This window comes from Muntiacus reevesi, chromosome 14, assembly GCF_963930625.1.
Source record: "Muntiacus reevesi chromosome 14, mMunRee1.1, whole genome shotgun sequence".
Taxonomy (NCBI): domain Eukaryota; kingdom Metazoa; phylum Chordata; class Mammalia; order Artiodactyla; family Cervidae; genus Muntiacus; species Muntiacus reevesi.
The window spans coordinates 64858523-64872699 of record NC_089262.1 but is presented as its reverse complement, the minus strand read 5'-3'; the positions used below and the strand labels follow the sequence as shown (position 1 = coordinate 64872699).

At 46.7% G+C, this 14177-nt stretch overlaps 1 protein-coding gene across 6 annotated transcripts in view; it reads left to right on the top strand.

Annotated features, from left to right (window-relative positions):
- RANBP17 (RAN binding protein 17) overlaps window positions 1-14177 on the top strand; it is a 349536-nt gene that overhangs the window by 331154 nt on the left and 4205 nt on the right. For 4 of the 6 annotated variants that reach the window (XM_065905573.1, XM_065905574.1, XM_065905568.1 and 1 more), the window contains one exon: window positions 12698-12796. The exons of the other annotated variants lie outside the window; for them this stretch is intronic. In XM_065905573.1, coding sequence (XP_065761645.1) covers window positions 12698-12796 — 99 coding nt within the window. The remainder of the gene's footprint in view (window positions 1-12697; window positions 12797-14177) is intronic. 6 annotated transcript variants of the gene reach the window in all.

Here is a 14177-nt window from a genome sequence, read left to right as displayed (position 1 = left end):
GGAAGGACTGATGCTGAAGCTGAAACTCCAATACTTTGGCCACCTCATGTGAAGAGTTGACTCATCTGAAAAGACCCTGATGCTGGGAGGGATTGGGGGCAGGAAGAGAAGGGGACGACAGAGGATGAGATGGCTGGATGGCATCACCGACTCAATGGACATGGGTTTAGGTGAACTCCGGGAGTTGGTGATGGACAGGGAGGCCTGGTGTGCTGCGGTTCATGGGGTCACAAAGAGTCGGACACGACTGAGCAACTGAACTGAAGTGAACTGAATGGGTAGATAGGGTCAATATAAATAGTTTTTAATTTGAGAGGATAGATACATGAACAAATTCAATCCCGCAGTACCTGTATGGATAAAGTATACATTGGTTCAGAGAGCTGAAATGGGGATGTCCGCAGCAGTCCAGTGGTTAAGACTCTACCTTCCAATGCAGGGGTTGCAGGTTTGATCCCTAGTCAGGGAACTAACATCCCACATGTCATGGGATGTGGATAAAAAGTACGAACATAACAAAACAGAGGGATGAAATAACTTGCCCAAAAGACAGAGCCACTAAATAACAGTGCTTGGAATATAATTTGGGGCTTCCCACTGGCTCTAGTGGTAAAGAACCCGACTACCACTACAGGAGATGTAAGAGACACAGGTTTGATCCCTGGGTTGGGAGGATGCCCTGAAGGAGGGCATGGCAACCCACTCCAGTATTCTTGCCTGGAGAATCCCCATGGACAGAGGAACCTGGCAGGCTACAGTCCATAGGGTCACAAAGGGTCGGCCATGACTGAAGCCACATAGCACTCACGCACACACAGAATTTAACTAAGGCTTTTTTGTCTCTAGGTTTTACAATTTTTACCATATGAGAGCTTCCCAGGGCCTTAACCTGCCTCTCATTCCTGGCATTTCTTGTTATTCCTTCAGCCTTATTCAAAGGTGACAGAGTTCCCCTACCTTCATTTCTCTTAGTGACATTGTGCATGGTGTGAGAAACTCTTTTGAATTTCTTGAAAGAACGGCACAGTATAATGTGAGATTGGTTTAATGATGGCATAATTTATTCATTTTACAGTTATTGCCGATTTTTCACATAGCACTTGAAGGGTAAATTATGTGAAATTTTCTCAAACTATATTAATATGCTGGAGAGGTGACATCAGCCTTCATATTCATTTGTCTTTAACTCTTGGAGACTTTAACTAGCAATGGCCATTTGTGCAACAGTGAGTTCACATAGTATGTTAAGGAAGACCTCTTATTTGGTTGACTTGAAGAACAAGGTACAGGTTACCTGATTCTCTGACACTTCATGAGTTAGTGTGACTCTGTATGCTTTGCAACCCAGAAGAACTCTTGCTTGTTAATTCTGTATCTCTTGTCATGCTTAGGAAAATATAGATGTAACTGCTTTCAGACTGATGAAATTCCATCCTCCTTTCAAAGTTGTTTAATTGTAAATTCTGTATTTGTTAAAGACTTTCTACTTCACAACAGTCAGAGCAGAAAGATTTTGTAGTCAATAGACCTGGTTTTGAATATCAGTTTTGCTACTTCCTAACTATGTCCTTGGAATAGCTCCCTCACCTCTTTGAGGATAGCAGCACCGCAGCCAGGGGGATTCTATACCTTATGTGGAGTAACCCCCGGGATCGAGTGGCTGAAGTGCTCCTTGCTGTGGTCTCATGCCCAGACTGCCCAGACGAGCCAGGACGCAGATGTCTCCCACTGCATCGCTCCTTCAGCCATCTGTTACTCCATAACCTGGAACATCGGTATCATGGAAAGGAAAAACAAAAGCATTCAAGCACATATTTAGTTGCGGTCACGTGAATATAGAATGCCAAGAAGGAGGAGTGATAGGAAGTACAAGGCCTGAAGAGAAATCTCTTAGGCCCCAAAGAGACCCACCACAGAAAAACACTAAGCTCTGTGTTAATGCCCGTACTTAATGTGGCATCTCATTTTAGATGGGACAAAGAAGTTCCACTCAGGCAACTAAAAGCGTCAATTAGAGTTAAGTGCATTGAGGGGTGATTTCTCTGTGACCCTTAAGATTGGAAGGAAGCAACTTGATGGGTGGGAGATTAGTAAATTCTTAGGCTGCATGAGCTCTTGAAGGCCACAGGGACTACGTTTTATTCAGTTCTGTACCACAGTGCCTGACACACAGTAGGAGTTCAGTAATTCTTTGAGCGATGAGTAAGTCTAAGAAATGAAGAGGAAGGGAGAAAAGAAGGAAGGGGAGGTCTCTAGCACAGTACCTGACACATAGTAAGGACGCCCTCACAGATGTGTTGCATGTGGGCACCTGGCACGTAAGAGTCAAGAATAGAATGTTCTGACTTGAAATGTATGCAGGTGAAACAAGTAGACAACTAGAGGCATTTAGAGCTTCTCTAGACGCCTGGCTTGTTTTGGAGTTTGTACTTTAAGGGAGAAGTTCCACCCTCAGCAGATGATGGACTCTTCTTACCCCACCAAGGGAGCAAGTCCTCCCTCCCCAAGCCCGTCTTTTTCCCGAGCCCCCTGCATTATCAAGAGGCTGGAAACAAATTGACGGAAACCTGGAGGAAAGTGACTCAAGTGATTTAGGAGAATGGAGAGGCTGGCTTATGGGGCCAGATTAAAGAAGCTAAATATGTATAGCCTGCCTAAGTGACAACTAAATGCGGCATTTGATAAGTCTATAAATACTCGGAAGATGTAAATGCCAGGGAGGAAAGGGAATTACTTAGCATGGCACAATGGAGTATTGGCATAATGGGATAATATTAAGAAAGAGAAAATGAAGGTTGAGCATCAATAAAAAGCTTCCTGACAAGGAGCACCATTCCTGACAGGGGACACTAGTAAGTTATGTACTGTGGGCCAAGGGAGGTAATGGCAGTGCCGTTTCTCAGGGCGCTGGCAACGGAGCCAGCAGGACAGGGGCCGAGATGCATCTTGACTGGGGCCAGGCAGGTAGCCTTCTGTGTCTGTGGCCTCCCAGTCCTAGACGAGGAAAGAGACTGCATCTTCTTGGGGGAACTCAGATGGCTCAGCCTCCTAAAGGGCCGGACCATGTGGAGAATAGTTGTACCAGCCATTTGCCCTTCCACATGAGTGCGTGGAAGGGTCATTCAACTTAAAGAGTACCCCATTTCCTGCCGCTAAGCCCACATTCTCTAGCACTCTCTAGCACACAGGACCAGGCCCTTCACATCAGCCCCCTGCCTACCTCATCAGCCACCTCCACCACCACCGCTCCGCACCCACCCTTCTCAGTGACCCTCCCACGGAGCTGCCCGTCATTCCCCACACACTTCTGCAGACCTTTACACCTGCTCACCCTTCTTCCCGCTTGACTACCTTCCTCCCTACAGCGGGTTGACATGTCGTGGGTGAAGCCTTTGCTGCCTCGGCAGGGCTCACCCCCTCCGGGCCCCTGGGAGCCCCCATGCAGGCTTCTGCAGGCGGCACTTGCTGTGCCTCCCCTCCTGGGGCCCTTTGGAGGCCAGGACTGTGCCTCGTTCGCCTGTCTGTCCTCAGGGTCTGACAGAGCTCGGCACAAAGCTGGTGGCAGCAAAGTCTGACTACGTCAAGGAACGAGGTTCTCTTCCCAGCACTGTCAGTCGCTATCGTTCCTTAGCCTCCCTGTGTAACTCTTAGGGCACAAGAGCTTCCAAATTTCAGTAACGTCTCTAAATCATCTCCCCAAACACTTGGCCAGCAGTCTCTATGCCAGTTAGACAGCTATAAATAAAAACTTCAAATCTGAAAGGCAGCATGCCATCCTCTATGGTTTAAACATTAAACTCTAATCTTTAATGGAAAATGCTTCTGCAGGCCAAGTGAATTTTCCAAAAAAAAAAAAAAGACTTTTTTCTCCTCACGCAAAATCATTTGAACATGTTAAGTAAAATAACCCTCCACTGTTGGTTATAAAGATTTTTAGGTCCATCTAACCAGATCCCTTCGGGAAGTCAGGGAGGATATGGTGACAGATGAAAGGCAATGAAACTTTGAACCTCGTTCTGTAAGGATAATATGTTTATTATGAAACACAATATTCACTGCACTCTGCTTGGAGGACTGCATGAGATGCCCTCATGCCATTATGCCTTATGTTGTTCTGTTGTGAAATATGATATTCATTGGGAAATGTTGTGATGACTGCTCAGTAAAGCAGCATGCTGTTTCCCACTCCCTTTGATTTTGAATGGCCTCAGTTAGACTTTACTTCACCACTGAATATTTAATGTAAACGTGCTTGTAGTCGTCTCTGCCGTGCGGAGTGTGCGCGCTGGGTGGAGTCCGTGCCACTGCTCCGCACCGCACGAGCTCCCTGTGGGGCCTTGGGTCTGCCGCCCTGCACCTCACGCAGCCCGCTGGGGCAGTCTGCTGTCCAGCCCCTTGCCTCACAAGCAGCCTGGAATCCGAGCCCACGTTCTCAAAGCTCTGAATCAACCTGTGGCTTCAGTATCAGGTTGTATTTCTTGGAAGGATTTCTTTAGCTGGGCAGAAAATGGGATAAGCAGTCAAGGGTTCCGACCGCTTCTCTCCATCTCCGGGGCTCTCCTCACTTCCCCCTGGGCTTGCGCAGTAGCGTCTGAACACGTTGCCCTGCCTCCAGCAGCTGCCCAGCATTGCCGTCCGCAGTTTCCCATCAGTTTTGTTCTAAATCACAGACCTAACCGTTATTCAGAAGTCCTTTGAAGGCTACCCTGTTCGTACTGGCCCAGGCTCGTTGCTGCATCCAGCGTGACGCAGCGGGCCTTTTGTAGCCTGGGCTCAGCCCGGTCTTCTTCTCACCCTCAGTTCTATTCCTTTCCACTTGAAAGAAGGTCTCTCTCAAAAGCGTGCTATGCAGAGACTGATACACCAAGCCCTGTCTCCTCTGCCTTTTCTCCTTTTATTTTCTCTTCCTGAGGTATCCTTTCCCAGTGATGCTATATGTATCTTTTAAGATTCCAGTAAATAATTAGCTCTCCTGTGAAGATAGGCTCATCTTTTTAGACAGGAAACATAGCACATGTGCCTTTGTTAGTCTCCCTTGAGCTTACACATGGTTGCTCATTTGGAGATCCCCAGAGGCTTGTGTAGGACACTTGAGGTTCTATGATTGTAAGACAGTCATTCAAACAGTATACCATGAACTAGAAATGACAGTGTCACTTGAAAAAAACTAGAGGAAAATGGCTTTGGAGTTGAAAACCATTCCTCTCCATACAAATTTTCGCAGCATTCCTACCTAGAGGATGTTTTTGACAAATGATGCTTAATTTTTACATCAAATCAAAAAAATTTCTATTTGATGTTAGCAAGAGAAGAGTGAGAAAGAGTTCCCCAAATAGTGCTGAGTGGCAAACCCTGCAGCCTCCCAGTGCCCCAGGTTTTCTGGGTTTATTTTAATGCAGCAAGCTGCTTTATGAGATCTGCAGCCACTTGAAATATGATTTACTACCAGTAAAAAGTTTCAAATGGATAATGAAGATTCAAGAATGAGACTCACAGTGTAGTGTAGTCAATTTTGTTGCTCTTGCTTTCCAGTACATCTCTGCCATTGAACTGAATTATTTATTGTAATTTATTTCAACCATGGAAAATAAAACTGTTCTCATTGTGATGTGCACTGTAACATTCAGAATGACACATCACGGCAGCACTCTCAATTAATTAATCCTGAAGTTTCATTCCAACTTTATCTTCTTTCTTATAAGCGAGGAGACTGGCAGGTAATTCTTTCCCCAATAAACTATGATTAAAATGAATGTTTTGAGAACCAAGGGTGATGTTGGTAATGGAGAAAATTGAAACAACAGCAAAACTAGGTTGTGTATGTCCTTAGATTTTACTGTGGATGGAAGAGGTTTTTTAATATTCTAGGCAATTTATCACTTGGAGAAAATGCATCCCTGAACTTTCTGTAAGGAGGGGTTGGAGGAGGGGGTGCTCTGCGTTTGGATTCAGAACCATGCAATGTTAATGTGACCAAAGCCAGCTGAACTAACCAGTCCTGCAGTAGCTGTATTAGTAAGAAGTTTTTTTGCCTTTAAAAAAAAAAAAAAAAGCAAAGCTAGCATTGTACAAAGGCCAAGAGGCAGGACTCCCAAATGATTTTTCAGAGGAGAATGGGTCACCTATGTAATTGATTGCAATCTTGTTTCTTTGAAAAAGAGGCTCAGCTCATACATTTCATTTGATTTTTTTTTTTTCATTTAAAGTGCTCAATAGCTGTTTCTATTATGAGCTTTCAAAGACCCTAAGAGAACTTAGGAATGTGCTTAATGTGTACACATACTAAAAGATTTAATGTAACTTGGGTGATTGGGCTTCGTTAATCCAGGCAGAAGAACATTCGCTTGCTTGTCCATTACTTTCATTTTTCATAACATGCCACTAATGTCACATTGGTAGACAGCAAATGAAGAAACAATTGATTCCTTTTCCCTAAAGATGACTAGTATCTAATCTGAGGAGGATCAGATTTCAGTATTTGCTGTGCAATGGCCTCAAGAACAGCACTTGGTAATGACAGCAACTCCCTTACTTCCACAAGCCCTGAAAACCTGGAAGCTCTTCCTCCTTCAGAACATTCAGATTCTTCCAGATCATGGGGCTGTGGGAGAGGGGCAGAAGGCTTCTCTGCTTTTTCAGGTTTTACTGCACTGTCTTTTTTGTTCTGTGGTTATTGCTGTTGCTATAGCCAGCCTTCCTCCTCCTCTCCCACCTGGCCTTCCCGAAGGCCAGTTACAGGTGCAAGAGGATTCCTGAGATTCAGGAGCTTCCCTCAAGTGTTTGGTGCATTTATCAGTTGTTCCTCAAAATGTCAGCAACTCATCACCTCAAAATCAAAGGCAGCCTAGCTTGGCCTGCAGTGCACGTAATTTTATATCCTACCCCCTCTTCTTTTTATTGCCCCCCACCCAGCAGATTAAGGCACCCTGTTCTACAGACACACCCTCCTGGGCACAGCCCTGACCAGCCTGGCTTTGTCCCCCGTCTCTAGCCCTGCCTAGGTCTAGGTACAGAGACGCCTCGTCTTGGTCTCTCATCTTTCCTTTGGTCTATCCTTCTTTTGGTCTGAGGGCTTCCCCGGTGGCTCAGATGGTAAAGGATCTGCCTGCAATGCGGGAGACTTGGGTTCCATCCCTCGGTAGGGAAGATCCCTTAGGGAAGAGAAGGGCAGCCCACTCCAGCACTCCTGCCTGGAGAATCCCTATGAGCAGCGAGCCTAGAGGGCTGCAGTCCATGGGGTCGCAGAGAGTCAGACACGACTGAGCGACTGACGCTTTCACTTTGTTTTGTCTAAACCGAAGCTGCCTTCTCAGGCCCTCCTTCCACCACCTTTTGGAGAAGACAAATTACTCTTGTCCCATTCCCATTTCCCTGATCAACAGGCAGCAAAGTTGCAGTGTAACTAAAATGTCATGCAGCCCTGAACCAAGAGGCCAGGAGAGAGAGGGGAAAGCTGAGGCTCCCTGAATACATTAAGGATTTGATCCCTATCAGTCAGAGTTCCTATCATCACTGCACGTTCAGTGCTGTCTTTCTGAATTGGATGGGGAGCAGGAGAGAGGAGTTTGGATTTGTTTCACCTGTTTCTTAGATTTTGTGGAATATTTTTTTAGTTTTATCAGTATACCCAAAGAATATTAACAATGAAAAATGTTCACTTTATAGAGAGTATTTTAAATTGAAGAAAATTAGTTTAATTTCCTAATCTTTTCTTCTGTGTTTATTTAAATTGCTATATACCTGGGTGGGAGGGAAACCAATGGTTCAATGGACCGTTTTACAGAGACAATCTATTAATTATGTCTACTGCTGTTCATCTTGAGAGGCTGAAGATATGGTAACCAGATTTATAAAAATTCTAGGTGGGAGGCAAGAAGGTCTCCTGCCGACTCACCAGGAACCCCTTCCCTGGATTCTAATCACAGGGACTTCAGTAGCTGCCTGACTGCTGAGCAAGTGGTCGAGTGGCCAAACAGGACACACACGTGGGCAGCATGTCTGGGAGGCCCTCTGAGGGCGGGCGAAGGAGCCATGGCCACTCACAGTGCCGCCACCCCTGCCGCAGGCCTGGTCCCCGCCCACGGGCAGCCTCAGGGTGTCAGGCAGCAGCCTCCAGACTTGGGCAGAGCTGCGCGCAGGTCCTGGTTCCACTTCACATCACAGTAGCTGATAGCTGTGATGCCTGAAGCAAGTCCCTGACTTGCTCAGGACTATGAAATGGGGATAATGTCTCCCTTAGGGTTAGCTAGGAGTTGCAGACAGTGTGTACCTGTGCCTCACAGAGTGCTGAGCGCCCAGGGGCTTTCTGCAAATGTATCTGTTTCTACCGGGCAGAGAGAAACCTCATCAGGCATAGCTTACTGTTAAAAAAGATGGTGCCTCAACCTTTAGCCTTGGTGACATAAAAGTCCCTAGAGATCTCTTCCAGGCAGCTGCTGGCTAGAGAGGCAACAATGGCTTAGAAGCGTTCTCAGGCTCTGCACACAAAAGCAAGATGCTTGGAAATGAACAGTGTGTTAATTTAGATATTTACCAATTTAAGGTTTTAGCCATGGGCTGAGGCCAGAACTTCTCTGTTTCCTGTACAGCTCTTTAGCTCTTTATACTTTAGTTGATATTTCACTCATCCTTTCCAATTCTTTCATTTATTAATCTGTGCATTCATCCTGTCACCCAGTAGCTATTTCCTGAGCTTCTGGTAGGTGCCAGAGGCCACATGAGGCAGGAGGGATGCAGAGAAGTGTCCCCCGTGGTCCCAGGATGGCAGAAGGCTGCAGACCAGTCTCCCCAATACCCGGTGAGGCATCACCCGGGACCCACTGAGCCACACCTCTCAGCCATCCTCTCCTCCCAGCTTCTAGACCCATTGGACCTCCAGCGTCCTTAGAAAGAGCACACCCAGCACAAGCCTCGTCTGTGCTGACATCTGCGGCAGCGTCTACAGTGAGAGCCTGCTGTAAGGAAGGGCGGGCCTGCACGTTTGAGCAGGCAGGCCCGCTGTGCGGGGATGCTGGCGCTTCCCATCCCATTTCAGGGCAGAAGCACAGGAGAAGAGCTGAGGGGTGAGCAGAGGTCCACGTAACACAACACTGCTGTGTTTTATCTCTCCAGGTCAGATATTCGCCAAGTAGCTTCATGTTTTATTTAGAAGGTTACAAGTTTTCAGAAACACTATCACTCAAAATCCATACTAATACATGTGCCAGACCAAACAGAACTGATTTTTGTACTGTTTTCTATTTTAGCTTTTTTTTTTTTGGCAGCAGGAGGTGGAGGATGTTGTTTTTACTTTTACTGCAACTCCTAGTGAGATCAGATAATTGTGAGGAGAATATAATCTGGGTTATCTGTCCATAATCAAGACATGAAATCGGGTGCATCCTTGAGCCATGAGATTCCACTGGGTCAGGCCAGGCGGGGTAACCGTGGTGGGAGCAGAGGAGCACCAGTAATGATTGAGAACCTATGAGAGAAGTCAGTCTTCACTGTGGCCCTGCAAAGTAGTTGTTATAATCTCTCATTTTATATGTAAAGAAATAAAGCCTCAGAAAAGAGAAACAACTTGCCCAGCATCTCAGGTTACATAAGTGGCAGGGCCAGATTTGGCCTTAGTTCTGACTGACTCCAAAGTCTGTCCCTACCAAACCAATGTTGGTTTTGCTTCACTGATAGAAATTTTCTGCAAACTTAGCCCAAGCCTCTTGGGAAGGAAGAAGGGAAACAAGGAAGCAGCACCTGAGACAGTGCGGTGTCTGGTTTTCTAAGTGGACTAAGCCACATCACCCCCCCTCCCAAGTGGCCCATTCCCTGGTGGGGCAGACTAGCTGCTTAGGATAATACAGTGGATAATGTATATGCTTTTTGGACACAGGCTCTGGGAAATGTAGCCTGGGTTAGGCCAATTTGAGATGGCCATCCCAGCCATGCCTGTAGGCGGTGAGCAGAGGCTGGCAGGGTGGAGGCGCCGCTCACACAGCCTTCCATGTACTCAGCGCTGATGGCGCTTTGTGACTCCACGCCGGAGTGGGCCGTGGCGGAGCGGGCCAGAGCTCTTTCCTGTCCGTCTTGACTTGTTCCATCCATAACCACCAGAGATTCCACGGTATCTGGAGCAGGTACTTAAGCATTTCACCCAGGATTCTTCCATATGGGGGTGGGGGACCTTTCTCCAAAGGGATTTGCTGCACTGATTGAACTGTTTCCCCATATCCTCTCAGATTATTAGAAGAAATAACTGTGGAAATAAGTTGCCATGTCAATACCCTTTGAGTGGATTTGCTCACTAATTTCCATTTTTCCGGAAGAGTAAAAAAGAAAAAAAAAAAGTCATCTGTTTTAGCCAACTTTATTTTTAGAAAAGTACTTTATTCAAACATCCCTTACTTATTACAGACATAAATACATGCATTCAGACAAATGAATCCACGGGAGAACAGTATAAAGTAATTGGCACATCACTTCAGCATGCTTTGTCAGTTACTGGAGGACTTTGGTGCCTCTAACTTTAATCTTTTCCATTAAAATATCCATTCTGCCTTCAGATTGTGAAACCTGTAATATTTTAGGCTGTCTCCATGGATCTGTTAGTTTTGCTTGTCAATTTAATTTGTGGCTCTATGACTTTGGGTGGCTTGTTGGATTGTATACAGAAACACATGATCTGCAAATGATGTTCAACCTGCCAGCATAAGACCCAGCCTCTCCCGGGAGACACTGGACATAGAATAAATGTGTACTGGCAGCTCTCATTTGCAATCGGCCTGTTAGGATGATGACGACGACATGTGGAACAGAAGCTGTTTAAAGCTCATCAGTGTTGTTTTTATATATATACCTTAAATGGACTTACCTGGTGGCTCAGACAGTAAAGAATCCTCCTGCAATGCGGGAGACTTGGGTTCGATCCCTGGGTTGAGAAGAGTCCCTGGAGGAGGGCATGGCAACCCATTCCAGTATTCTTGCCTGGAGAATCCCCATGGACAGAGGAGCCTGGCGGGCTGCAGTCCATGGGGTCACAAAGAGTCGGACGTGACCGAGCAACTAAGCGCACACACACACACACCTTAAATGTTTATAACACTTTTCACTCTTTGCAGCACTTTTTATATCCACCATCTCTTTGGATCCTCATTTGATTCCCTGAGCTTCCTTGTACTGGATTATCATTTCCCTCTTTATGGGTAACGAAACTAAGACACACAGAAAGAGGTTGCCCAAGGTCACAGGGTAAATTGGGTTGCAAAAAGGCCAGAGGACAAAGCCAGATGTCACTAAAGCCTAGTCAGGGGTGGTGTGTGTAGTAGACTTTGCCACATAATTGCTGTTTTCCCCTGCCTTCCTTCAGGGAAAGGAGCTCTGAAGCAGTGAAACAGGAAGGACTGGAGATGAGGGGTGTAGTGTCCAAGACTTCACATGGGTGACCAAAGCTTGCTTCATCGCTCTCTGCCAGGACTGTTGCAGCAGCCTCATCTCTGGCCTCCCTCCTGTACTTTCACCTGCACAGTCCATGTGTCCCAGAGGAAGCTTTCCTAAGTACAGATCTGAGCATGTCTCTCTTTAGGTGCAAACGGCCAGATTCTCCATTGAGGTCTCCCAGACTGCACTGGGGTCTTGCTTCTGGCCCACCTCTCTTCTCCCCACCACGCTGCATTCCTTACCATTACAAAACCCTCTGTGTTCTTGCCCAGTCCCTTTTTTTGCTGCTGTCTCTGCTTAGAACACATTTACGATGAACTCCGTAACTGTGACCTTCTTTGTGGAGTCTTTCCTGATTCTCAAGGACCCAGAAGTATCCATCTTTCCGCTGCTTACCCACAGCATCTTTGCCCAGCCCAGGTTCCTGTTATCTCTGCTGAGTAGTCTGTCCCAGGAAGCTTTTAGCTCCTCAAGGACAGAGGTTGTGGTAGATGTCTGTGTTCTCTTACCCCCTCCCAGGCATCTTGCAGACTTGGAATTTAAGAAAATGGATGAGTATGACATGCAGGAGTAGGACTTTCATGGTGGTTAAGTGGTTAAGACTTCACCTTCCAATGCAGAGAGTGTAGGTTCAATCCCTGGTCGGGGAGCTAAGATCCCTTATGCCTTGTGGCCTTAAAACCAAAACAGGAAACAAATAATATTATAACAAATTCAATAAAGATTTTTAAAAAAATAAGCCATGTAGAAGTGAAGCAAGTAAATGAATAAATTTAGTGGAGGAACGAATGAAAAGATTTTTCACAGCCTGAGCCAGCAGGAACCATGACTTCCAGAATGAGATGGGCTGGGTTCCCTTTCTCCCTCTATCTGAGGGGGTCATGGAGAGATATGGCCCCTCTATAACTTGACTGTGTCTTTGGTGAAATGAGAGCCTCAAGAGTGAGCTGAGCTTTTTGCCTGATGACCCAGTAGAGAGGAAAGCACATCTGGGTTGAGAGGTAGGAACTGACCCCCTTGGACCTGTGGCCTCTGACTTCTCCCACCCAGAAGGTGCTCACCACACGTTTCATTAGGGCAGCTCTTCCTCGGGAGCTGAGAGTCTTTGCCAAGAGTTCCCACAGGCAGCAGTTAGGCTTCCAGAGTCAAAGCTGTGTGTCCAGCGAGTGCCCTCATGGCTGGCGGCCGGATGTGGTGGGTAGCAGGTGAGCACATAGGAGGCCTGGGGTTGGTGCGATCTCAAGCCAGGGCGCCAGTGTCACCAAGTGACTCTGTCTCCTAGATGATGTCCGTCCTCATGAACACCATTGTCTTTGAAGACTGTCGGAACCAGTGGTCAGTGTCCAGGCCTCTCCTAGGGCTCATCCTGCTCAATGAGAAGGTGAGTGTGGCTGCAGGAGGGTCCCCAGGAGGCAACCGCAGGAGGAAGGCGCAGCCAGACACCAGGCCAGGCCGTGACAGACAGGGGGCCAGCCGAGCGTGAGCGGGCAACTGGAGCGCCCGGGACAAGGCCGTATTCCCCCAGAAGGCCCTTCCTCAGGGGCCTCAGATCTCCTTCAGTTAAGTGGACGCCTCCAGCTAGCTTTTCTGGAACCCAGAGCCCCCACACTGGGCAGGTGGTGTGCTCAGCAGTGCTTCCAGCTCACCCTCACTCCCCTCCCTGTTCCAGGAGATGCTGGACTACAATCCCTGTTGCCCTTTCCTGGGCCTCCTTCCTGATGTGGGCTCGGCACCGCCCTCAATGATAGCAGCCCCCCGAATACAGAGGCAGCACCCATTATCCAGGTCACGAGTCTCCAGTCCTTAAGTGCACGCACCACTCTGGGTTGCCTCCCAAGTTCTCCAGCTTCCCCTTGAGCCCACCCCCGTCCCCCCAGCAGTCAGTAGGAACAGGGCATTACTGCTGGGGAGAATGAATTGTCTATACAGTAAGAGAGTACCAGGGAGAAAGACAGAGAGATTAGAGGCAGCGCATACATTAAAATTCAAACTGAAGTCCCAGCCTTGGAAGGAAACTAATAGAAGAAGAAAATATATCAAAAAGAGAAGAGCTGTCTCATCATTCACCTGTGCTGAAGTATCCAATTTTAGCCACATTCAATAGCACTGTCATTCATCTTCCCTCGGTGTTATTGTGATTTAAATCCAAGCTCTATAAAAGAGAGCAGTTCTTTTAAAATGATTGAGAGGGAATAAGGGCAAATTCAGTGTTTAGAAAAAGCTTATGACATCACAATATTATACTTTACTGATGGAGGCAATATTTCATGGTTTGGGATGAAAAACTAATAATTTTCTATTTGGTGTGAGTCACTGCATCATTATAAAAGGGAAAAATAAGTAGTTTTGTGCATTCCCAATCTTGTTCAGGAAGACATTGTGGTTTAAGTATAATGCCTCTGATATATAGTATTTAAGTATTAGTCTGACTACATATTAATTATGTGTGTTTTTGATGTGAGCTGTTTTAATGTATGATGAAAATTAAATTTCATGCTGTTTGGGCCTGGAAGGATAAACACATGGCTAGCAAAATGTCGTCTTTGTGCTGAAATTAGGCTGTTTCCAATGATTAGGAGCTGCTTTTAGCATAAGAGTGTGTGTAAAAGCCCACAGTCAACAGCAGAAAGAAAAGGGCAGTGCACTTCCTTGTGACCAGGTGTGACTGGGATTTTTCTTAGTGTCAGACAGCTCTCCCAGAACTAAGCGAGCCCCTGAGGTGCCCATCTCAGCCGAACAGACCCTCCCTGACCCAGGCGTGC